The sequence below is a fragment of the Perca flavescens genome, chromosome 2, assembly GCF_004354835.1.
Source record: "Perca flavescens isolate YP-PL-M2 chromosome 2, PFLA_1.0, whole genome shotgun sequence".
NCBI classification, from domain to species: domain Eukaryota; kingdom Metazoa; phylum Chordata; class Actinopteri; order Perciformes; family Percidae; genus Perca; species Perca flavescens.
This window is the reverse complement of record NC_041332.1, coordinates 9,556,237-9,582,764: the sequence shown is the minus strand read 5'-3', so window position 1 is coordinate 9,582,764 and position 26,528 is coordinate 9,556,237. Positions and strand designations below refer to the sequence as shown.

The window sequence follows — 26,528 nt, the reverse complement described above, 5'->3', positions numbered from 1 at the left end:
GAGGAGGCACAGTGCAATGTCGGCATTTCAAAACACTGTATGTCTTAACTGAAAATGCCTTTCTAAGTTTTCATTGCAACCATTTCGCTCAGTTACAATAGAATCAGCAAAATTCAATGTTTAAAAGTAAATAAAAGTTGGTGCACTTTAATTTTGCCGCGGATTCATCATTCCAACAACTGCACAGTTAGAAGGTCCAGTGTTGGAGATGTTGCTCCCTGAAATCGTTGTATACTTTCCTTTTAATCGTCTTTCCTTTCCCCTCCTCGAACTCCTTTACTTAATTCCTCCCCTTTCATTTTCTCATATTGGGGTTTAAGAGCTGTTGCTTGTCTTTCTTCCCCTATTTCATCTTTTGGATTTAACACCGCTCCCCCTAGATCACACACCTCAAATGCACTTTACTTTTGCATGTGAATGTGCCGGCCAGCCAGTAGTTAAGAGGGGGGTTGTATTTGTTTGACAGTTTTTATTTTTATTTTTTATTTAACCTTTATTTAACCAGGTAGGCCGTTGAGAACAGGTTCTCATTTGCAACGGCAACCTTGCCAAGAAAAGCATAAGCGTGCAGGACAACATACAGTTTCACATTCAATACAATACAAGAATACAGGATACAATAGGCTACATAAAGTGCAGATTAAGTAAGCATTACAAAGCCGGTGCAAAGTGAGGTGTAAGTAAGTCGATAGATATGCGAAAGTGATATGGTAATAACACAATATACATGAATAGGCAGTCTATAACACTGCTGAGATGTAGTAAAAAGTCACAAAATTTGTGGTCTAGTTAGTGATGTAGATCAGTTATAATGCAATATATATGAATAGACAGTCTGTATAAATGCTGAAATGTAGTGAAGAATCAATATACAGTTAGTGCAAGTTGTGGTCTAGTTAGTGATGTAGATCAGTAATAACACAGTAAACAGTTGAGTTGAAATATTAACATCTTTGCGCAGCATCGCTTACTGCAGTGGTTCCCAACCTTTTTTCCTTGGCGTCCCCCTACTTATGTCTAAGAAAAGCTGAGGCCCCCCCGCCCTGAGCCTTACTTTCTTTTTTGTTGACACAGAGGAGTTATCAGCACTTTTACATTTCTCCGCCGTGTTCCATTCATAAAATAGTGATGTCGTGGCGGCGGTAAAAACGAGGATGATAACAGCTAGCAGCTAACAGCTAGCAGCTAGCAGCTGACCGGATGACAGCAAGGGTCCCAGGTTAAGAGGTCCTGGAGGTTTGGCCTACTAACTAGCCTGCCTACAATTTTAAGCCAGAACAAAAATATATAGTTTTTATACCAACTTTTATATACATTATATATTCTAGTGTATTATCATAATTTGTTTAACATAGCAAACATTTTTTTTTACCTCACCCTCAAACCAAATAAAGACTTGCGCTCCCCCTGTGATCTTTGCTGCCCCCCTAAGGGGTGCCCGGACCCCAGGTTAGGAACCACTGGCTTACTGCACCTTTACTTTATGTTACTTTATACACGTATTGACTAGCTCTTTTCGTACTCTTACTTTTACCTTGAATCTGACCGTGAGCCACTGCAACCGGACAATTTCCCTGAGGGGATCAATAAAGTATTCTGATTCGGATTCCAATAATCCTCTCATATTTTTTACTTTCAATTGTGTGACCCTGAATATGTGTATGCATCTGACCACTGTTGAATTACCTGTGTGGGATTCTGCATCTCTCTCCCTTCATCTCCCCAGGTGGTGTCCATGGGTCTGTACCTGGGAGAGAAAGCCTATCTGAGGAGCAGCTGGAACATTCTCGATGGTTTCCTGGTATTCGTGTCTCTGATTGACATTGTGGTGTCGATGGCTGGTGGGGCTAAGATCCTGGGGGTTCTCCGTGTTCTCCGGTTGCTCAGGACGCTACGCCCCCTCAGGTTAGTTAGAAGGAAAAACTGTCAAGATTTATGTTTCGGCATGATAAGTTGGGATGGATTTTTTTTTTCTTCAGTAGAGAAATACTGTACGCTTCTTCAATTAGATAGCCCACTCTCATATCTGTCTGTCAATGCAGCAGACTGTTAGCTTAGCTTAGCATAATGACTGGAAACAGTGGCAAACAGCTTGCCTGACTCTGTTCAAAAGTATTAAAATCTGACTAACAGCACAGCTCTCATAGCAGTTGCCAGGCAACTAGTTGAGACTCCAGTTACTGGTCCCAGCACCAAACCCCCCCATATAAAATCATCATCCTCATTTTACATCTTCATCATTTTTTTACAGATTAAACAAACAGCATAAAACATGTTTATTTGTAAGTTTAAGAGGTTCTGGTAGGTGGATTTAGTTACTGACAGATGGAGGCAGGCTAGCTATTTCCAGTTTTTGTGCTAAGCTAACCGGTTACTCGCGGTAGCTTCATACTGTATGTACCGTACAGGCTGAGAGTGGTATCGATCCTCCCACCTAACTCTTCACTACAAAGCAAATAAGCTTTTTTCCCAAAATGTCAAACTATTCCTTTAAGAGTCAGAGTCAGCCACTTACTGTGGTATACTGGAAAACAGGCATACAAGAGAAACTCATAAGACAAGATAAGAATTAGATAAATAAGATAACACTTTATTGTCCGTAAGCACTGAAATTTGTCTTAGCAATATAAGCTCCAACAATTAAAAAGGCAACACAACAACATGAAGTCAAAAGTTAATAGCATCAGGCATCATTAAAAACATATATGATGGGGGCCAGCTCTGTAAGAGTGGCCATAAATACATGCGCCCTCCATGGGCTGATTCAGCAGAGATTTTGACAAGGGAACAAATTAATGTTTATTAAACATATTTGTTCAGACTGCAATGTACTCTGTAGTGAACAAATTCACATACTGTATTTTGGTCAAAATCTGTTTCTGCTGTTTTGAATTCAATAATGTTGTTTTATTCATATTGTAGTATTTATTACATATGTTTTAAGCCAGGCTTCTCTAAAAGGAATGTGAAACTTGCCACCCCTAAACACCGATCACATACAGGATGTGTATGCGTTGTGAGCAATTCACCTAAAGAGTGAATCCCATTAATCATTTCATGACAGCTGGGATTTATCTTGTGACCCAGCTCGAGGGTTCTCGACCCCCCAGGTTAGGAACCACTGCTTTAAGATATGTCTGTTAACCATTTAGTGCCTGATAGCACCGGACAGAGCTGTTAGGAAAACGCTGAGATGGAAGCAGTTGGTGGTCAAGGATGCAGAGAGCTCAAATTACATCCAACTAAGGTCATTTTAGGTCTGAATGAATTCAGTTTGCACTGTATGTCATTGCCACAAATGCACCATGGGACCCTACATAGTCTCTCTTGAACAGAATGATCCATCTTTCTTTAAGCTTTCCTTAAAATGTGATACTGCATCATGTATTTTTATGTATTGATTATAAGGGAAGCTGTTGCTACAACTGCATCTACTGCATCCAAATTCCAGCTTTGACTTCAATGGCAGTACCATGCCCCAATTTCTCTCTCTTTCCCAGTCTCTTTGTCTTTCATTCTTTCTCTCTCTCTCTCTCTCTCTCTCTCTCTCTCTCTCTCTCTCTCTCTCGCTCTCTCTCTCTCTCTCTCTCTCACAACATTGCTTATATTGACAAAACAGATGGCATATGAATAAAAGGATATTAATAATAACTGGCACAACATCAACTATTACATGAACACCAACTTAAACACAAAGTGATGAAGGCACGAGGAGTCCATTGGTACGGCAAAATCATTACACAACTTATCACATTGTTACAACTTAACAACTCAATTGAACATATTTACATATTTACAGGATCCTACTGGTCTAGGTGGGTGTTTTGTTAGGAGTGGTGGTTTGTTCCTGTGTGGTTTTTCCATGGTCATCTCTCAATTTGTTGCAGGAGTCGACATAGTTGCTAGGATGCAGCAGTTTTGAGTTCTCGCCTAAAAACACATTTCAGTTTGTTCCTGTCTGAAAGTGTCTTAAATTCTTCACCCTGACTTCTGTCTAATTTCTGTATTGTATTTGACAAAGCAGAGTAGAAAGTGCTGCTCTGCCTCTACTTCTCTACCTGGGTGTCCAGGTCTATCTGGGTCGGCCGGTTTCCACAGTCAGAATGACTTTGTCCACTCAGACTGTATCTGCTCAGAGTCTTTCTAAGTCTGCAGTCATGTATGGTGCTCAAGTATCCTGCTACTATGTAATTGTCTAATTAGGGCTAAATAGTCTATATCCACGACCTTCCACTTCCACAATTTTAAACTCCTGAGGACTATGCCTAACTGCTCCTCAGATCTCTGCAGGGTAAATCCAGACAGCTAGCTAGACTATCTGTCCAATCTGAGTTTTCTGTTGCACGACTAAAACAACCTTTGAATGTACACATGTACCACCAAAACAAGTTCCTTCCAGAGGCTATTTTGCAGAGGCCCAGTTGCTTTCTGTGGCGTTTAGCGCCCCCCAAGGCGATTGTGATTGGTTTAAAGAAATGCCAATACACCAGAGCACGTTTAATCTCCCATCCCGGAATGCTGTGTAGACTAGCCAGACCCCCCTCCACAGCACTGTGGAGGAAGGTCTAGCAATGCGAGACTAAGGGCTAGTAACAATCCATTTTGCTCTGATGTTTTGCAGTGTCTTTCCAGTAGGTGATGTTTCTCTTTCTCTCTCTCTCTCTCTCTCTCTCTCTCTCTCTCTCTCTCTCTCTCTCACTGTGTCTCTGTATCTCTCCCTCACTCCTCCAGGGTGATCAGCAGAGCTCCTGGACTGAAGCTGGTAGTCGAGACCCTCATCACGTCCCTCAAGCCTATCGGCAACATTGTCCTCATCTGCTGCGCCTTCTTCATCATCTTTGGTATTCTTGGTGTTCAGGTAAACATCAAATATGGATTCATATTTCCTTTTAACACTGTATGAGAACTCTCTGCAAACATTTTAATTGGACCTGAGATGGTCAACTATTGAAAATATAATATGACCTGACATATCCACCCCGCTGCTCAAATTACAAATTATGCTTTGAACTTCCATCTATAGCAAAAAAACTAAAACCAAGAAATGAATCATTAAACATGAATTGTGGAGAACATGATATGAGGCTGCGTGGCTCTGTTTGCACCCACAATGAAATCCTGTTTTCACAGCATGGCTAAGAAGGCTAATTAGAGCAGAATGCAACAGGATGAGGTATCATGGTAACACATTACCATGCAAAGATCCAGGTGGGAGTACCTTTCTTGCCAAAACAAAAGAACAGGGCTGAGTTTAGAAGATTAAGTTGTGCTCTCCACATATCCCCGCACATCATCACATAATGAGCCACAACCTTATCAACCCTATACAGGTGCGAGTTTTCTCTGTATATCGGGATTCATTTAAATGATGGGACTCAAGAACACAGACAGAGTTAGCCCTAAAGTATATTATCTCAAAAAGTATATTATCCCAAAAGTATTTTCTTTTTTATATTTTCTCAAAAGCATATTCAAATTAACATTCAAACAACGCAGATATTCAAAACACAGTATATAAAGAACAAGCTACAGTATATACTAGATCCAGGGTACGATTTGCCTGGGGGAGGGGGGCGGGGCGATGGGCGTGGGATTTCCCCCCTTTCTGGTCTACATATCCCTGCCTCTGCTAAATTATTTTTTATCCTCTGTGGGGTAAAAATGTATCCCCCCCTCTCCCTTTACTTTTTTCACAAATTGCACATTGAATAGATCATATTGTCTTTACTCAAAAACAAAGCAAAATACAATCAATTCAAATCTCCCTGCTACATGAATACGTCGCTTTCACTGTACAATAGGGCTTTGACTCCTATCTTGTTATTCAAATATACACTCACCTAAAGGATTATTAGGAACACCCTACTAATACTGTGTTTGACCCCCTTTCACCTTCAGAACTGCCTTAATTCTTCTTGGCATTGATTCAACAAGGTGCTGGAAGCATTCTTTAGAAATGTTGGCCCATATTGATAGGATAGCATCTTGCAGTTGATGAAGATTTGTGAGATGCACATCCAAGGCACGAAGCTCCCGTTTCACCACATCCCAAAGATGTTCTATTGGGTTGAGATCTGGTGACTGTGGGGGCCATTTTAGTACAGTGAACTCATTGTCATATTTAAGAAACCAATTTGAAGTGATTCAAGCTGTGTGACATTGTGCATTATCCTGCTGGAAGTAGCCATCAGAGGATGGGTACATGGTGGGCATAAAGGGATGCACATGGTCAGAAACAATGCTCAGGTAGGCTGTTGCATTTAAACAATGCCCAATTGGTCCTAACGGGCCTAAAGTGTGCCAAGAAAACATCCCCCACACCATTACACCACCACCAGCAGCCTGCACAGTGGTAACAAGGCATGACGGATCCATGTTCTCATTCTGACTCTACAATCTGAATGTCTCAACAGAAATCGAGACTCCTCAGACCAGGCAACATTTTTACATTTTGTCTTCAACTGTCCAATTTTTGTGAGCTTGTGCAAATTGTAGACTAATTTTCCTATTTTTAGTGTAGATGGGTGGTAGCCGGTGGGGTCTTCTGCCTGTGGATTCACAAATGCTTTGCTGCTGCATACCTCGGTTGTAACGAGTTTGAGTCAAAGTTGATCTTCTATCAGCTTGAATCACTCGTCCCATTCTCCTCTGACCTCTAGCATCAACAAGCCATTTTCGCCCAGAGGACTGCCGCATACTGGATGTTTGTCCTTTTTTAGACCACTCTTTGGAAACCCTAGAAATGGTTGTGCGTGAAAATCCCAGTAACTGAACAGATTGGGAAGTACTCAAACCAGCCCGTCTGGCACCAACAACCATGCCATGCTCAAAGTTGCTTAGATCACCTTTCTTTCCCATTCTGACATTCAGTTTGGAGTTCAGGAGATTGTCTACACCTGGACGACATCCCTAAATGCATTGAAGCAGCTGTCATGTGATTGGTTGATTAGATAATTGCATTAACGAGAAATCTTACAGGTTCCTAATAATCCTTTAGGTGAGTGTAATTTGAATATTTAAAAAAATATTGATATTCAAATGAAAATTAGGCAGCGCTTCATATTCAAACCTGTTATGGGCATTGTTTTTAGTAAATGTGTTTGATGTAAATGTTTTCAATTCAGATTCCGAGGCTTTTTCACGCATTTCAAAATGAAGCGTTGCATTTCCCCCGACTCATTTCCTGGTTCTCCTTCTCCATAAACAACGTGAAATCAAGGAGAGGGTTAACTTTTCCTGCTACAGATTCCCACCGTGGTCAAAAAAGAACAGGAAAGACGCTTTGTTTCTCTCACTAGGACTCTAGAGTCGCTACTCGCTCTGAAGCTACCGGTAATCACCGTCACTCTCTCACTCTATTACACACACTCCCCACACACACACACACACACACCGGCTCGACGCACACACCAGCGCAAAAGTATAAACATCAGACCACTTACGTAGGCTTCGTGGCAGTGTGTTTTTTCTTCTGAAAACATTATTGCCTGCCTATTGACTGATACACTGCCCTCTGGTGGACAGAACATATACAGTTTGATACCAATATAAGTCTTACTGAAGGCAATGGTCAAAATATTATTAATAAATATTCAAATATATTCAAATATTAATAAACAAACAAACTTCGAATATGATTTTTGGGCAAAAGTCAAAGCCCTACAGAAATAGCTGATATGTGTAGTAAAGCACAATATATATTATTGGTAAGTACGTAATTTCATATACTTTATCCTATTTACAGGCGAGTTCATAAGTCTTGCAAACGTACAACTGACTTGGTTTTCCCATTTTTATTTCATTAGTGCCGACCTGCATTTCCTCTTGCATCTTGTTGTCAATCCCACCCTGTTATTCCCCACATATTTTTAAAATGTATTATTCTTTCTGCATCTGCCGTTATGCATTATTTTACTCAATCTCTTCTTTGATGTGTTTGATAAGATTGAGAATTAAAAACATCTTCTCTCAGGAGGAAAACCACACTGTTGATATCAAGTGCTTTTGGAGTCTTCACTTAGGCTCCACGCGCACACTAGTTACAGACGCTAATTATGGCATTACTTCAGAAGCGGCATGAAAGAAGTGAGTGCACACAAGTGTTGTCACGACTTCATCGAAATGTATCTTTGTGCGCCTCTGACTCTCATTTCCTTCTCCGTGTGTGTCTTCCTTCACAGCTCTTCAAAGGGAAGTTCTTCTACTGCGTGGGTTTCAATGTGAAGAACATCACTAACAAATCCGACTGTCTGGCTGCCAACTATCGATGGGTTCACCACAAATACAACTTTGACAACCTTGGACAGGTACAAGAGAGAAGAAAATGCATGCCTGACAACCTGTCTGGATCGTTTTGAACATATTAATGTAAACACAAACAATGGTGCACATATTCATAAAAAATGAAAATAATAATTAGCAAACTGTAGGACAGAGTTACTCCTATACTATACAAGGAGAATAACTACAATACATATGACTATGATAGAACACTACACATAGGCAAAATATAAGGAATGCTTCTAAATCTAGAGATTTCTCTATATGTATAAATATAATGAAAATGTCATTTTCCTTGCACTGGAAAAGGCAGTGTTGAATTGAGTCCTACTATAGCTCACTAACAAACAACTGATAATGTTACAACTGATATAATTATCTCTTTAAATATAGATATAGTATTGATTAATATCATCATAATAGCAATCAAACATGTTTTCTGCTCTAAACAGTCAGTGGTATAAGGGAGGGTTTGAAATTCAGAAGCTTGTTTGGAAGAAATACAAAAGAACTGCTTTGCTAAATGAATGAATGAACAAGCAAACAAAGTAAAAGTAATATTGTAGATAAATGCTCCGCTACACAATTTTCTGTAGTTTTTGGCATACAGTGAACTGTGAATTTTGTGTGTGTGTGTGTGGTGTGTGTGTTTGTATGTGTGTGTGTGTGTGTGTGTGTGTGTGTGTGTATGTATGTGTCTGTGTCTGTGTCTGTGTCTGTGTCTGTCCTCCAGGCTCTAATGTCCTTGTTTGTGCTGGCCTCAAAAGACGGCTGGGTCAACATCATGTACCATGGACTGGATGCAGTGGGGATAGACCAGCAGGTAATAACTGACACTTAGTGCAGGCATATACAACACTGGTACAAATGTATGTAATTACATTATTGTGTAACATGCTGACACACAAAAATGACTGTTATGTACTTCCATTTTCCACCACTTATTTGCGTCCGGTTTGTAGTGGCAAAAAACTAAGTAAAGCAGCCCACATGGCCAGATCTCCAGCCACACATCTTTCTGCTCTATCCAGGGAATCCCACGCATTTTTAGACCAGATGGGATATGAAATCCATCCTTCTGGTCACCCCGGGATCTCCACCCAGTTGGATGTGCCCACAAGTCCTCCACAAGGAGGCTTCCTGATCAAAGCGCCAAACCATCTCAGCTAGCTCCAATAGATAAAAATATCCAGGCTTCATCTCATTCTTAAAGTCGAGGAAAAGCAGGTTGGCCTACTAGTCTAAGGTTTCTTTGCTGCATGTCATTCCATTTAAGCTGCCAGTGTACTCCGTCAGAACTACTTGTCGGTTTAATAGCTTCGGAAAACCCCCTGCCCCTACACATTACCTAGTTTGGATTATGAGGGGCTGTGTCCGACAATTTCTGTACATATTCGGCAATCCGACATTCACAATCACTTTTCGCCTTGATTTACCAACTGTGACCGTCAACATATTAAAGGACACCAAACCAGTGGATTAGTTAAAGTAAATTTATTATATTCACAAAAGATTAACTACCAGTGATTTAACCGGAACTATGGGAGTCTGGTAGCCTGGTCCTACCAGACTCTCGTGCATTTCATTTGTACAGAGAGTCTGGCCACTCTCCATTGACAAGTGTTAACTTCCTTGAAGGCGGGTACTCTGTTGAAGTTTAAAACTATTGGATCTGCCCAGAGCCACTCTGGATCTGCCGTAACCAATCACTAACGTTTGGTCGTGACATCGGCTTAGCATCGCTAGCGTTAGCCTTAGCCAACTCCTTCACCACTAACGGAGCGAGCTGGAAAATCAAACTTTTCCCAAACCCCGTGGAGAGGAGGGCCACATCATCATGGCCACCAACACAACTCAGCAAAGATTGTTCTTGCTCGGGCTTTAACTTCTGGATGTTCGGCAGCGTTGCCACAACGGACCGAATGGCTTCGCTCGCATCTTTCTCCGCCGCCATTATGGAGCTACAACTCTAGCACACAGCCTCAACGTCATCGTTCTCAGCCACTCCCTCTGTTCGCTGATTGGACCGCCAAAAATTGTAGTAGTAGAATTTAGTAGGAGTGTAGAATGAGTCTGTAGAGTGTAGAATTTCAGTAAATTTCACTTTTAACCCCAAAAACCACGCACACATTCACAAGCATGACGTCAAAGTCTGATGACATGATGCAAATTAGTCTTACGAAGTGGCTTCAAAGTGAACAGATTCCCTTAAGAATTGGTTTTATTTGAAAATCTATTAAGGATTCTATTAAAGAAAGGGCATTTTTCTGGATGATTCAGTTTCCCCGCCTCAGGGAGAAACCTCACTGCAGTCCAACATGGCTCTGAATGACTAATCCTATTTGCACTCCACCCTGCGCTTTCAACACTCAACGCTCCTCCAAATTGAAAATCTGACTCTCATCTCCGGTTTTATTGCACCTGAACCTGGTTTTTTGTTTTGTAATGACTCCCTGTGATGACTGCCTCCACACCCAATCATCCCAATCTGTTCTTCACATTTTGTCCTTTTCCTGTCTTTTGTTCCGTTCCGTTGTCATCCTTTTTTTTTTTTTTTTTACCAGTGACAGCTGCAGGAGTTTTGGACTGTACTGGCTGTGGAGTGGTTTTGTTCATTAGAAGACTTGAGACTTGAGAGGCTTATAGTAGTATTTCAAATCTTCCTCAAGACTGGACAAAATAGATGAATTCCCCTCAGTCGCTGCTTATTTCACTTATAACAATGATTAACTAATCCAGTGTTTTTCAGATGATAAACTGATATTTAAAAAGGCACCTTTCAGATATTGTGTCAGCCTAAATCACAGTACCCACCTGGATTTATGTATCTTTACTAATACTGTTAAAGCAACATTATGTAACTTTTAGCTGCAGCTGTAGTTCCAATGAGACAACCTGTAGGGGGACGGTCCACCTACAGGTTGTCTCATTGGAACTACAACTTGAGTCGGGTAGCGTGAGTTGTAGTTCCAATGAGACAACCTGTAGGGTTAAAAGTTACAGTGTTGCTGTAAGCGTTTTTAAAAAACAACATTTACATACTTAAAGCTATAGTGCGTAGTTTCTGTCGCCCCCATGAGGAATTCTAAGTAACGACAACAAATCCGTCGGCGCATCCACATGACACAAGTCTTCCATGACCGCATCCCCCCCTCCTCCACGCAGTTGCTAGTAGCCAAGGAGGACACGGAGAATTAAAATAACATGACGGACTCTTCAGAAGAGGTCATTATCATTTTCTGCGTGGGAAAGTCACCGGACACCACAATCTTCTGAACATAGCCATACTGAGAAATACAGAGAGAGTTGTGTGGAAATGATTGTCTTAATTTGTTTTGTGGGAACTCATTTTTGGCAATGGCTTGAATGTAACAGACGTTCATTGATATAAAAAAGTTACGAAATAAAGCTTTAAAGATTTGCCTTAAATGTATATCATGCTCTAAACCATATATATAGCTCCATCGTCATGGTGTGCTTATCATGGGCAGGGTCGCAGGCGGGTGAAGTCTATTCCAGCTCACATTGGGAAAGGGGGGGGGGGTAGACCCTTTGCTGGAGGGGTTCTTATAATTAATAAAAAGAAATAGTCTCATAATTTATACTTTTTATTAATCCCCAGCGATTACAATTTACACTCTGTTGTTATTCAGAATGAGTGAGCTGCGACTGCTGGACAGGCGCCCTGTGTGGTGGTGGTGGGGGGGGTTCATGCTCAAGGGCACCAAACATACATGACATACATAAAATTCAAGGGAACCTTGGCAATGCCCAGGAGGTGAACTGGCATTTCTCCAGCTACCAGTCCACAGTCTCTGTACGGCTACAGGGACTTGAACCAGCTACCTTTGGGTTCCCATCCCAACTCCCTGCGGACTGAACTACCGGCACCCCCAATGCAGATCGTGAACCGCAACGTCCCTAATTTGACTTTAGCCAGGGACCTTTGCTGCATCTCATTCCCCATCTCTCTCATCTCTCATTCCATGTTATCTTTTCACTACCATCTATTTAGTAAATACATAAAATGCCAAGTATTGTATATCCCTGTGCACACGGACAAACACATAGGTTCTTAATGTGGCCTTCTAATATTTCACATTTCTAAATGGAATATATATATATATATATATATATATATAAATAAATAACTTACTCAAATAACTTCTCCCTTTCCATATTTACCCTCTACTGAAAGCTGTTGCTCCCTTGAGCTCCCTCCAGGCTCCTTTCGTTTGTATTTGTTTATTTTGCAGAATAAAATCAAGGCAACAGTAAGACAAGAAAATAAAAAATAAAAAGATTGTACAGGTGAGATTAAGAAAACCCTTAGGGGCTTATAGTAGACATTTCACCTAAGGAAGAGAAGAAGAAAAATATATAATGCGCTTTTTACTATAATGAGCTTTTTACTTAAAATTTGTGACTTTTTTCTCAAAAGATTCAGACTTTTTCTCACAATATTTGACAAATTCTCCTTTCCAATAATAATAATATAATAATAATATTAATAATAATAATAATCCTTTCTTAACTTTTTTGTCTCTGCTTATGCTTTCCTCTCCTCCATTGTATGTCTTCCCTTTTTTCTGTTGTCTTTCACTATTCTTGGTGATATTTCAACCAATGACATCCTTTTCTCCTCATAACCCTATCTTCACTCTGTCCTCCCTTTCGTCTTCCCACTCCCCTTCATTTACTCTACTGTTTTCGCGGTAGTTCCTGGTCTAATCTCTTTTTCTCTGTTTAACTCCCCTCCTTCCCCCTCACTCTTGTTCCACCCCCCTCCCAGCCATCGACCAACAACAATCCGTGGATGCTGCTCTACTTCATCTCTTTCCTCTTGATCGTCAGTTTCTTCGTCCTCAACATGTTTGTGGGCGTTGTGGTGGAGAACTTCCACAAGTGTCGCCAGCACCAGGAGGTGGAGGAGGCCAAGCGGCGGGAGGAGAAACGCCAGCGTCGCATGGAGAAGAAGAGGAGAAGTAAGGCCCAGGGAAGCATGGGAAATAAAGCAGAAGGGAGGGACAGGGATACATGAGAATAGTCTTTGGATAGAATGAGGTGGAGAAATGATTCTCAAACTGGACAAACTCATTTCCATTTCATCCTTCAAAACCAGCCATATCGAGGACCCGGAACGATGGAGGGACGGGAGTCTTTTTGGAAAAGATAAATAGATGGGATCAATAACTCAATTTTAAAAAGTGGAGAAGAGGAAGACAGGAATAGATTAAGATTGCAGTATACACATACATTAAAATGTACTAATTTCTTCTCTCATAAATGTTTGTTTACCACTTTAACATACAATGTAGTCCACCCAGTTAGTTAATATCTACAATAATGATAAATAGTTAAGTAAAACCTGACTGGAAGCTTTAGAAATACTGTCCTCTTTCTTGGGCATGTAGCACATGTCCAAGACTTCAAATTGAATATTTCGTATTACACATCTTCATTGACATGCCTTTGAATAAATCATTATTTCAACCTATTTAAAACTCCTTCAAACTTTTTATCTCCCTCTCTGCCTTCTCCCCGGCATAAATAAATCATAATGTTGGCACCTTGCGTTGCTTTCCTCGCTTCTCCTTTAAATCAAATATCAGTTTTTCTCTCTTTTAACATCTTATTTCACTTATTGCTCTTTCATTCCTCACTCCTAGATTCATTTGCCCTGTGTATGCTATTCCTGTACTTTTGCTATGCTATTCCTGTACGTTTCCTCTGCTTCTTCCTTGATTCTGGGCTTTCATTTCCCCATTTGTCTCCTCCTACTCCCTTCCCCTACACATCCAAATTCCATTTCTCCATCTGTCTATCCCTTCAACTGATATTTCCCCTGCCTTCTTACTGATCCAAATCCCTCCTTGCCTTGTTTTCCCACTTTCCCTTTCCCTTGAATTTCTTTCGCTCTCCAGAGGCCCAGAAGCTACCCTACTATGCGTCATATGGCAGAATCCGGCTAGCTATCCACAATCTGTGTACCAGCCACTACCTGGACCTGGCCATCACCTTTATTATCTGTATCAATGTCATCACCATGTCTCTGGAGCACTACAGCCAGCCACAGGTGACCACACTATCCTATGGGGATGGAGCATAGCAGACTTGTTTATGGGCGTCTGAGTGGGCGGTGGTGCACCATCTGGGTAGTTTTTTATTTTATTTTTTTTTAAGTGGGCACTCCCAGTGTCAGGCTGCCAACCTGCTGCTCTGAATCAGCAGCAAAAACCGCCAACAACCAAAACATTTATCCACGTGCTGGAATACAAACAATCTGGCAGATTGGGGTATTAGTTATGTAAAATGTTTCTCAGAGGCACAGATGCTTTTGGGGGCGAACAAAATCAGTTTGAGTTAAACTTAAATATATAGTGCATCGTTTCTGTTGCCCCCATGAAGAATTCTAAGTAATGACAACAAAACTGTCGGCGCATCCACATGATACAAGCCTTCCGTGATTGCGCACCACCCCACCACCCCTTCTCCATGCAGTTGCTAGTAACCAAGGAGGACACGGAGGATTAAAATAACATGATGGACTCTTCAGAAGAGTCCGATTTTATGCCCGCAAATGTCGTTGGATGACACCATTTTCTAAACATAGCCATACTGAGAAATCCAGAGAGAGTTGTGTGGAGCTGATATTCTTAATTAGCTTTGTATCAACTCATTTGGCAATGGCTTGAATGTAACGGACGTTCATTAATATAAAAAAGTTAAGCACTAAAGCTTTAAAAGAAAAAACAGGCTTGTATTTTGTAGGCAGTAAGTAAGCAATACTGCTGTATCCTGATTCTGATACTTTATTCTCTTGAAAATGTAAAAAATGAATAAAAAAAAGTATCTTAGGCTTTGCATAAGCCCACATCTTACCTGAGCTGTTCCACCAGATACAATTTGGTGAATCAGAAAGGTAGTTAAACTGGAGAACATTTTCTTTACATCCTGGCTGGATGATATCCATGTCAATTGTAGGAGAATAGTTCTATATTTTTAAGATTATGATGAAACCTTACTGATTTTAAATAACATGCTTGTACTGAAGGTATACCATATTATCAGCTTATGTGGCTGGCTGCACACAGACAACTGACACAGCTCATTATTTCCAGTTAGCTTTATCTGTTTAGTCTGTTTATGCCATATTTTACCAACACTGACTCTCTCAACAGTCAACAGCTATCTTAGCTCCCAATGACGTCTAAAGCTACCGCCTACTCAGGCAAGGCTACAGTCAAAGACCTACAGGTTGTATAGCTACATAAAACTGGACTAAAGCCCAGTGAAAACAGTAGAGTAAGATAAAATGCTGTTCTACAGGTTGGCACTGTTGCTTTCAGCTTAACATAGCTGTTCAAAAGTATGTTCGTAAACCTGGGCTCTATTTTTTGTCTCTAGAGCAGCTGTCTTCTTAGCAGTAAAGCTCTACACCTGCAGTAATCTGGCAGGAAAACACTATTTAACATACATATTTCCTGATTTGAATGTTTTCCCCTCTTGATTATTTCAAATCTATAACATAATATACTTTATACACTTGTTCACATTCTAAAGTTGCAGTCTACCTTGTTTTGCTAAAGTAAGGTGGCCTAAGTTAAATGAAAAGTTTTTGGAATGTATGCTTATTTGCTTTTTCCCACTTCTCTAGGCATGCAAATGAAAAAGCTTATTTCCAAACATGTCAAACTAGCTCGACCTTAGCGTGACTGGGACTTTACAACATCAGAACATCAGCAGACGATGTGGAAACACTTGATGGATACACTGATTACATGTGTTTATAAGATCTGACTCTCTAAAAATGAAAAGTTTCGCCTATGATCAGAGTCTATGGATGAATAATGGATGGAATAATGATATGAATGGATACCAAATACACATAAGTACTGTAAGTACAAATGTGAGGTACTTGTACTTTACTTCAGTATTTCTTCCTTATGCCACTTTATACTTCTAACTACAATTACAACAGTAAAATCCTGCTTTTACATCAATGTATGAGTAATAATGACCTACTTATATAATATTAGTATAACAGTCACATTTTTAGGACTGATTACTTTTACTTTTGATACTTTCTTTAATTTTACTGATTATACCTACATACTTTTACTTTTTAATGCTCTTTTTCGCTTCCCTAGCAAGTAATCTCCCCCTGGCATTCTTCACGGTGCCACTGAGTTTAAAAACGCAAAAGGCGGAGGTATGTCCCTCTTTGGCTAATGTATTTTAAAGATGGAGGCGCTACATGGCTGCTGTCATTCGAGCGACTCGCTCATATGTATTCTGAATGATTCTGAATAGCAGATTCTACGCTTTCAAGAATACTTTGATTAGTTGGTGGAAGTAATTACACATGAATGAGCACATATTTGTGAAAGAACAAAGCTTTTATTTGCTAAGAATCAACTAAAAAAAATACACAATGTAGGTTTAAGTTACATTTTCAATGCATAACTTTTACTTGGACAGAGTATTTTTTTTTATAGTATGGTATTAGTATTTTTACTTAAGTAAAGGATCTGAATACTTCCTCCAACACTGGACACCGTTGCAATAATTTCTATGATGATGTGGTACGATATAAACATAATGTGCGTGTATACTGTAAAGGTAATAAACTTACTGACCTGAATTGACTATATACTGTTGTTGCTATAATTTAGTATTAACACACATACATAGTTTAGCATATATTTTTGTTCTTCCTTAATTTGGCTGCAGCCGTTGTGATAACAAGGTTTAATGATGTAATTTTCTGGGTGAGTCATTAATACCATTGGGTAGAATTTTTTTTTTTCTCTGTTCTTCCCCAGAGTCTAACATAATTTAGTTGTCTGTCTCAATTGAGCTCCTATCTATTAAAAGAGACTCATTGGCAGGATACTTTCCTTACATTGACAGAACAGATTATCTGTCGCTTCTCCCTTCCTCTCTTCAGAACAAAGGTTCTTTCATTCACATGACGAAAGTTAAACAACAAATCAGTTTGCAATGTCTCACTGTGGACGAAGAAGTGGCTAATCTATCAACTTTGGAACAAAGAATAATTAGTTTATTACAGTTAAAGCCCTCATATTATGCTCCTTTTCAGGTTCATAATTGTATTTAGAGATTGTACCAGAATAGATGGTTTAATTTTCAAAAAACACCATATTTTTGTCATACTGGACATTGCTGCAGCTCCTCTTTTCACCCTGTGTGTTGAGCTCTCTGTTTTAGCTACAGAGTGATACATCACACTTCTGTTCCATCTTTGTTGGGAGTCGCAAATGCGCAGCACCTAGGTAAGGACTGCTAGCCAGTCAGAAGAAGAGTAGGGCGGGCCCTGACAAGCACTCTAGCGTGATCCAAAACAAACCCGCTTCAGTCGGTAACCTATGGCTTTGGCTCAGCCGTTCAAACTAGACTGGAGCAAGACGTGTCAGAGTGGTAAGTTATTTAAATGTTAACAAATTAGTCTTTCGTTCGTAACGTTTTAATTCTGCACTGTCTCCTAGACATGGCAATACAACTATCCTGTTTGGGCCTCCGTTCTAACTAGCTTGGTTTAAGGGCGTAATACTGGCAGCTAGGCCAGCATTATAACGTACTGTATGTTACAAGGTGACGCAAAATGGCGCACGTTTGTCACGGACGTAAAGGCTGGACTACAATAGAGCTGTTTGGAGCAGTTTATGAACAGTGTTTTCTGTGGGACATGGTAACTCCCTTTGGGGTGGACTTTAGGCTTTTTCACTTATGCACAAAAAAAAGATATATAACACAATAAAGAAAAGGGGAAAAAAACAAAAAGCATAATATGACCACTTTAAGATCAGAGATGGAGTCGGAACAAATTAACTGTCTATACTTCTTGTTGTCTGTTTTTCTATCCCTAACCTCTGTGCCTCTTTAAACCCTGGTTTCTCTCTATCCCAGTCTCTGGAGACTACACTGAAGTACTGCAACTACTTCTTCACCTCCACGTTTGTGATTGAGGCCTCTCTGAAGCTGGTGGCCTTTGGCTTTAGACGCTTCTTCAAGGACAGGTATAAAGGGGACACTTCCAGCTGTATGGAGACAAGACTGTATAGATTTGTGTTGGTGTATGAAGCTGCTTATATGTTAGTATTTACTGTGGGTACACCAAGAACAGAGCAGTCCCTGCACAGTTGAACCCGTTGATTTGAAGTATATACGACATTCTTAAATATCTTACAGTAGAAGAACATACCAATGTTTTTCCTTGGGTTTGACAAAGACTCAAAAAAGTTGATGTTTTTCAACAGAAATAATCATCAATTTCACATCCTTCTGGAGCATTATTATCACCATATCTGTGTCTCAAACGTTGGAAAAGCAAGAGCAGATAGTAAATAAATAACACTCAAAAAGCTTAAAACCAATACTTGCTAAAGAAGTCCACTGGAGAGCAAACTGGAGAGCAAACTACAATAATTAGAGTATTTCTGGGTGTTAGTTTTGATGCTCACATTGATTTTACATTCATTTGGCTTTGGCTTAAGCCCTGCATACATTTTCCTGATACAACATGGCATCATGACTTTGCGTAAACATACGCCAAATGGCGTGTTTTCTGTACGTATGTTGAGCTATCCACATGTATGTCAACATTTTGTGACTTGCCAGGTAAGTCAATTGACATTTACTCATAATGATAAAAGAAAAATGAATCCATTCAAAAGGTAGGCCTATTTGCTTTTGCGTATTATATATAATTATTATCGTATAAATATTAGGAGACAGGATGGGTGGATGGATGGGTGAATGGATGGATGGATGGACAAATGGAGGGATGGTTGATGGACGGATGATGAAATAAAGTACAACTTAAGTAATGATTCCATCAACATTTAGACAAATATTTAATGTCCCCTCTGCATGCTTTGCTTAAACCCGTAATGATTATGTTGCTCCCAGAATTACATGTTGGACTATTAGTTAAAACTCGTACAAACACTGTTTTTACTGTGAATCAGACTAAAGAAATGGTTCACACTAAGGCTGTGCAGGTGGAGATTTTTTTTTTGTTGAAATGTGAATATATTTCAGTATCTCCACCTAAACAATACAGCAGGGGGTTTCTCTCACTGCCATGTGCACAGGCTTGCGGAGCAGCTGTGATGGTGTTGGCGAATATTATTTTAGCTACTCTACTATGTAGATTTTATTATTGCAGCTTCCAGTTTTAGAATTGTGGGTGTGTTGGAGGAAATTGCTTTTGGTTCCCCCTCCCCTTTCTTTGCAAATGTGTTTCTTCCCAGCTATTTTAATGCACTTTGCCAGTCTCACTGTGTCTGTCTCTTCCTTTCTTGCTCTTTATGTAGACAGAAACCTTTATAGCTATATTATTCCGTCTGTCAAATTCCTGTCTTTCTCTCTCTCTGTCCCTTTGTCTTTTCGTGCCATGACACTCTTGTATGTTTTTGGAAAGCCCTGGCTTTATTCTGCGAACCCGTTTTGTGTGTGTTTATACCCTCTGAGCCTGGTGTGTGCCAGCTCTACCGCTCTGGAACTTAGATAGTATCTAGGACGAGACACATTAACTGTGGAGGAACATACCCCAGGCAGCAATTTTGCAGTAAAGTGAGTTAAAAATTAAAGATACTCCCCTGGATCTGGCAAATGTGTATTTAAGGAAGAATAACTGCTTTTTTTTTTAGACTTCTGCCCTTACTAACCAAGAGGTTACACTACAGTATGACTTACTGTAGATTTTTAGTTTGTTGTTGAGTTCAAATGTCAGATACTGTAGCATTGGAATGTATTTTCTGAAGGACTGCACCAAAGATTTGCAATGGTCAAACTCTAATATACCACAGAAACAAATGTATTATCGAGCATTACAGTTATTGCCTTGTCTGATGTTGATTAGAACATTCAAACTAACTTAACTGCAGCTGTGCCAATTGACGTCCGCTAAATTGAACATTTTGTAGCCCTCTATTGGCATGCTTAGTACATCAACCTCTTGACAAACTCTTTTTAGCTAGCAACAGTGGAGCAGACAATGTTTGGTGTTCTTGTTCTTGTTCTTGTCATGTAGTGTCAGCCTTAGGTCTCCAGCACACTGCCTGCGTGGCGTGAGCTTGGCGTTTCTGTTGCGTGTCAGTTGCGTGGCGGCTGCGTGGCGTTTTTCTATGTCTTTGCACACCAGAAACGTGTCTGACGCGGCGCTGCTGCTGCTAGCCTTGTCTCTACACATGTATGTTTACCATTGATAAAATGAAATAAGCAGTAGTATACTTTATGTTAAACATAAATACATACTGATTTGATTACAGCAAAGACAACGTCGGCAGTATTGACGGCAAAATAGGCTACAGAATATTTCGTTCTGTATTGACGTGCAATATTTGAAAATCGATAATTATTATTATTTTTTTTTTAAATTACATTTATATCTGCATTTATGTCAAAACCTAGAGACTTTCAAACATCAGCATGTCATTTCTTAAATGTATTCGTGTAAAAATTACATATAAACATCTTTTCGTATTCTATTTTGCCTGGAAACGCATCCAACACGCTTGCGTGTCCTGTGAAAAATAGGCGTCGGTTCTATTTCTAGCATGGACGCGTTTTCGGCGAGCCTCGCCTGAGACGTGCGTTTTCACGCAGGCAGTGTGCGAGCTCTAACCTGTTAACATGGGAGTCGAAATAACAACGGACACGCCACGCAGCTGACACGCTCACGCCACGCAGCCAGTGTGCAGGAGCCCTTAGTGGCAGCAGCCAAGATCACATTCAAACCTTTCAACATCCAGCTGGTTGTTTAGCACTAAAAATGAATAAGACACAAAATAACAAACAGGAAGGAAGTGATGTTTCAGAGGCTGCAGGGTTTGCATAGTATCGAAGTGTTCTTCTAGTATTAACATGAATATTCATGACAGGAGCAGGCCTTCAGGTAATGGTGAGCTGTTACTAATTATTCTGCCAAGTCAGTCGTGGGAGAATCATGCAAATTATGAACAAAGATAAAGTTGATGTAGAACATTAATATTCATTGGAAGATTAACATAACACAGGCCCTGATGTGTGCAGCCATGAAGTCATGAGCCACATGCAGGGCTTATCTTAAATTCTACAGTTTATGGTAGATTGAAAAAAATTGTGTATATGTTTGTGTGCTGTGCGTGTGCGTGTGTTACTTGCCACGTGTCTTTTCCATATATCGTTCCTTCATAAAGTTCCGGGTAAGTTTGGGTACCAGCTGAAAACAAGAAGCAAAGCGAAGGGATAAAGAATAACCAGTGCTGAATATCCATTTTGTAAAAAGCGTGTGTGTGTGTGTGTGTGTGTGTGTGTGTGTGTGTGTGTGTGTGTGTGTGTGTGTGTGTGTGTGTGTGTGTGTAGGTGGAACCAGTTGGACCTGGCCATTGTGCTGCTGTCAGTAATGGGCATCACCCTGGAGGAGATCGAGATCAATGCCTCCCTTCCCATCAACCCCACCATCATCAGGATCATGAGGGTACTCAGGATAGCACGAGGTATATACACACACACACACACACACACACACACACACACACACACACACGCACATTGACAAATGCAAACATGGTATGCACACACATGTTATCCCATGATATTTTCTGAAATAAGTGCTGTCAAATGAACATGACTGTAATTGAAACTTATTTTATATTAGAGACCTACCTTTTGCCTTATTTAAAAAATATATTTTGAACTTTTGTTTTTACCAACATTTTGGTAAGTGTTTTCTATTCTGCTCTTGTTTTAGTTATCTGTTGATGCTGTTTGCTTTTATTGTTTGTTTTTGATTTGGCTATCAACTCAAATTGCAATATATGTAACAGTATTTAGTTAGTTGAAGCCCAATTATCCATTTCTCTAAAGGCAAAAAACATTCGCTACATCTTTCACTTCTTTCCAGTTGTGTCCCTTATTTGCATTTTGTGACTGTGAGCTCATTTCAACCAACCAATGGGATGAACCAAGGCTCATTAAAACACAAACATGAACACACTTTTCATCTCTTGCCTCATAAACATAAGCTGTCATTTACAGCCCTATTGTTCTGTTCTGAATGAAGGTAAAATCAATATTATATTCCTATATTTCTATCTTTCAGCTTCTCTCCTTTTTTTTAGTATGACTCTCATTCAACACGTCCAATCTGATTATAGGAAATTACAGGACTAGCTCTCTGGGCTGCAACAAGGAGGAGGATAGGGACTTATTACATCACTCTCACTTAATCCTCTCCCTCTTACCATCGCCCTCTGCCCTCCATAACACTGCCCAGTGACCACTGAGTGGACCCATGGGTGATATACTAATCAAACAGCAGCCGGTGGTGATTAACAAGCAAGTAGGGTATTTGATAATGAGTGTGAGGGCTACTGCTGACTGTTAGTCTTTCCTCTCCTTTCAAAACATTTCCACTCTGCCTGAATGTTAACTTATTTGTGTGACTGTGAGAAAGAATATTAAGATATTGCACCATCATCTACTTCTTTCACCTAGCTGAATTTAAACGGAGAGATTCAGCTACACTTGTTGAATATTTGTAAAGGAATAAGCCTCTGTTGTAGCTTATTACTTTAAAAATATTCAACAAGTGTAGCTGAATGAAGTTTAATATATTTAATTCAATTGAATTTATATTCACCTCCTGTTGTCGCTTTACATAAAGAACAGAACACTATTTCACCTGCAGTGTCTTATAGTGAATGTATCTTATATTAAATACATCCATGGTAACCTAGTGTTATTACCAAAGGTCTCAACTAACAGAAAATCCACAGAATAACAGTCCTCCATGTTCACATGAACAACATGTCTGTGAAGTGAAGGACAGAAACACACAAACATTGCACCGAAGATGTCACCAAAAAAGTGTTTCTAAGGGATGCTGTTTGGAGAGAACAGAGGGAGTGCGGGCTAATGATTTACGCACTACCACCACTTCATCCACTTCCTCTCTTTCTCTCTCTTTTTTTCTTTCTCTCTTTCTTTCTATCTCTCTCTCACACACACACATGATATATTACCACCACCAACCATACTGACAAAAGTCTATCTCCCGGGAGGTTTTATTGTCTGAGAAGCTGTTGCCGTTCCCCATCACAATATGGCCATGGTCTTTTTCTCTCCGCTACCGGCCGCATCGCCAGCCATGTTCCTCCATAAATTGGGCCACTGGGGATTGTGTAGGGTCCCTAATGGAGAGTCGTGAACCTATTCCATCTATGGATCGCTCGCTCAATTGTTCCCTTTCGGTCTCTTTGATGTCTTTTGTCTTTCCGTCCTTTGTTTCTATTTCTCTTACTCTGTAGGTTTTGGCTGTCGTTTGTCATACTGATGCACCGAAATTTCGTTTTTTTGCCGAAAGAGAAAAACGGCCAAAAATATGAGCCGAAATGATATGCCTCTCCGCCCCGCCCCTCAGTGCTCAGATTTCTCTCTCAGTTGATCTAGCTGTTATCACGGTGCTACCCAGCAAAGTCCACTCATGTCAGCGGTGTTGAATTACTTACAAAGTTTCTGATAAGGACATCAAATTTGCGATCTGCAGTGTTTGTTCAGCCGACATTTCAAGAGGTTTGATGCACCAACTGAAAACGCAACGTTCAATTCAATATGCAGAGTACATCAAACAATCTGTTACATTTGATTGTTAGAGAACTGAATGAGGAATAATATATTTAAAATTGTGTTGTATATATATTGTCAAATTGTGGTGTGTTACTTTCAATAAAAGTGTGATCAATTTTATTGGTTTGTAGTTTTTCAATTCAGATTCATTCAATTCATGAAATCAATTAAAAAGTATAATATTAATACAAATAAAGAACAACAAAAAAATGATTTTAAAATGGGTTTAAAAAAAAAAAAACGGTTTCGGTTTTCGTCCCAGTGCATCCTGAATTTTCGGTTTCGGCCCAGAATTTTCATTTTACTCAAAAACTCATGTCCAAAGCAACACGCATGCATGCAGACATACACAGTTTGTGCGGCTGCTATAGCTGTCTCACCCTGATGTGTTCTCTCCCCAGTGTTGAAGTTGTTGAAAATGGCAACTGGGATGAGAGCTCTGCTAGACACAGTGGTCCAGGCTCTGCCTCAGGTATGTGTCATCTCACACACACACACACACACACACACACACACACACACACACACACACGTCCCTTGGCTTATCACAAGGACACCCAGGAGTTAATTAACATTTGTGGAATGATAAACGATCAGCATCGATAGAATCTCCCTGAGAATTATGACTTTCAGGAAGTTGGGTTATTACTAAATGTTACAACACCTTGTTAACCTTCCACTGTTCCTCTCATTTATTTGGGAGATATAAAGCCCTCTGTGGCATTAATTTAAGATGTATCATTCCCACTGCTGCTAATAAGACAAGAGCGTCTAAAAAGTTCTGCTCCCTTGGTTCACTAAAGGACTTTTTAGTGAACCTTTTTTATAGCATCACAAAACTAATTATAAACCAAATTTAAAAGAAAAATGAACACTTGAATAAACATCAGTGTGATAAGAACTATCTAAAATGACAAACCATCGTTGGGGGGAACATTTTTTTTATTTTGGCCCAAGATCGATCAAGATGTTTTGGCTTCCCTTTTGGGGGACTGTCATGTCGTCCCATCTTTATTTACAGTCTATGCTCTGTCCCCGTCTGGGCTTCACTCTGTCATTGTCTGCCTCCTTCAGTTCAGTTATTAATTAGTTGTGTTTCCTACGCCTCAAGCAGAAACTGTATTTAATAATTAAGACAGATTAAGCATAGACCGGTTAGTGGGAGGAATGAGTTTTGTCGGATAAATGATGATGTATCTTTGGCACATTTGGCTTGAACAAACTAATGTTAATGTTAATCTGTCCAGTGCAGCCTATCAGAGATGACATACCCTTTTGCATTAATATGTACAAATGGTGGTGCTTTTTGTCACTGCTTAAAGGACAATACTGGCAATATTCTGTTTTGTTTGGCTATTGTCACAAAATCCCATTCAAAAGCCCATTTGTTCCCACTGAAAACATTCATTTTTAAGAATGGCACACAAATATAAAAGAAGCTCAATCATTTCCTAAAACGTCAGGGCACTGTTGTTGCAAATGTCACTTAAACATGAGTAAAACATGTTCTTGTTGGTCCGCTTGAAAACAGGGGTCTCGGTTCGCTTCCAAGTGAACTAGACTCACTTCACGGCTCACTTCAGGTGAGGACGCGATCCGACCCAAATACAGGAAGTGGACCAAAAACAATGATGAAAGGGATAACTTTCAGATCCATAAGCTGTTCTGAGCACACATCGCTGTCAGCTGCTCACATTGTTCGCCTTCTTCTACAATATAAGATACACTAAAACGGAACCAGTAAACCCAAGACGTTATAAATTTGGTGTTGTTCCATTATTTCTGTGACCAGAAGTGTCGGCGAGTTTCGGATATTCCGTATATTGTATTCTGTATAAACAAGCGACTGTTTCGATCGGGTGACATTTGTTTACAGCGCTTGGTGCTTTTGACAAAGTGCAGCGTGAAAGCAAAGCGAGCCAGATGAAAAATGCAACAATGTTGCAACTTCACCCCCGAATCGGCGAACTATAGGTGTGAGCGCGCCCTTACACTTCACAGAGGAATAAGCTCTATCCGGTTTTTGCTACACAGACAAATCTGTTAGTATAAAAGATTGTTTGCTTTTGGTCTGTAGATTAGGTGGAAAATAGAAGAATTTCTTTTTTTAATGTAACCACACTTTTCCTTTAAAATATTTCTTTGTGCCAGTTGATTAGTGAGTTATGTGATGTAACTATTTCCTGACAATCAAGAGTTTATCCAGGACTTTGTGCAGCATCTCTGCTGGTTACCTGGTAACCGCACTGTGACAACAAGTCCCGGGGAAGAATGAACATGAACTGCAATGAGAGTCTGAGAACAGAAACATAAATGTATTAACACAAAGACAGTAACTGTACATACTGTAGATACGCCTCAACAAAAACAAAAAAGCCATTGCGCTGAAGCTTTAAAAAAAAAAAAAATGAGGTCACAGGAACACAATGTGCAAGCAGCTTCTTTGCTTTTTGCCAAAATAAACTGCCCTATCATTATCATCCTCTTCATCTTCTCTGCGGTATTATTCATCATCAAAAAAAGGAGTTCCTGAAGTTTTGCCTCTCTTTGCCTTTTCCTAAAATCATGAAACTCTTATCTATCTTTATTTCTGTGATGAACCACAGAAGAAT

The 26,528-nt window shown here is 39.9% G+C and overlaps 1 protein-coding gene across 1 annotated transcript in view; it reads left to right on the top strand.

Moving 5' to 3' along the window:
- Positions 1–26,528, top strand: part of cacna1ib (calcium voltage-gated channel subunit alpha1 Ib) — a 213,934-nt gene that overhangs the window by 144,572 nt on the left and 42,834 nt on the right. Inside the window, exons 21-29 of the mRNA XM_028566047.1 lie at positions 1,727–1,905; positions 4,732–4,858; positions 8,181–8,306; positions 9,014–9,103; positions 13,073–13,265; positions 14,205–14,356; positions 18,211–18,320; positions 21,652–21,785; positions 24,318–24,388. Coding sequence (XP_028421848.1) covers positions 1,727–1,905; positions 4,732–4,858; positions 8,181–8,306; positions 9,014–9,103; positions 13,073–13,265; positions 14,205–14,356; positions 18,211–18,320; positions 21,652–21,785; positions 24,318–24,388 — 1,182 coding nt within the window. The remainder of the gene's footprint in view (positions 1–1,726; positions 1,906–4,731; positions 4,859–8,180; positions 8,307–9,013; positions 9,104–13,072; positions 13,266–14,204; positions 14,357–18,210; positions 18,321–21,651; positions 21,786–24,317; positions 24,389–26,528) is intronic.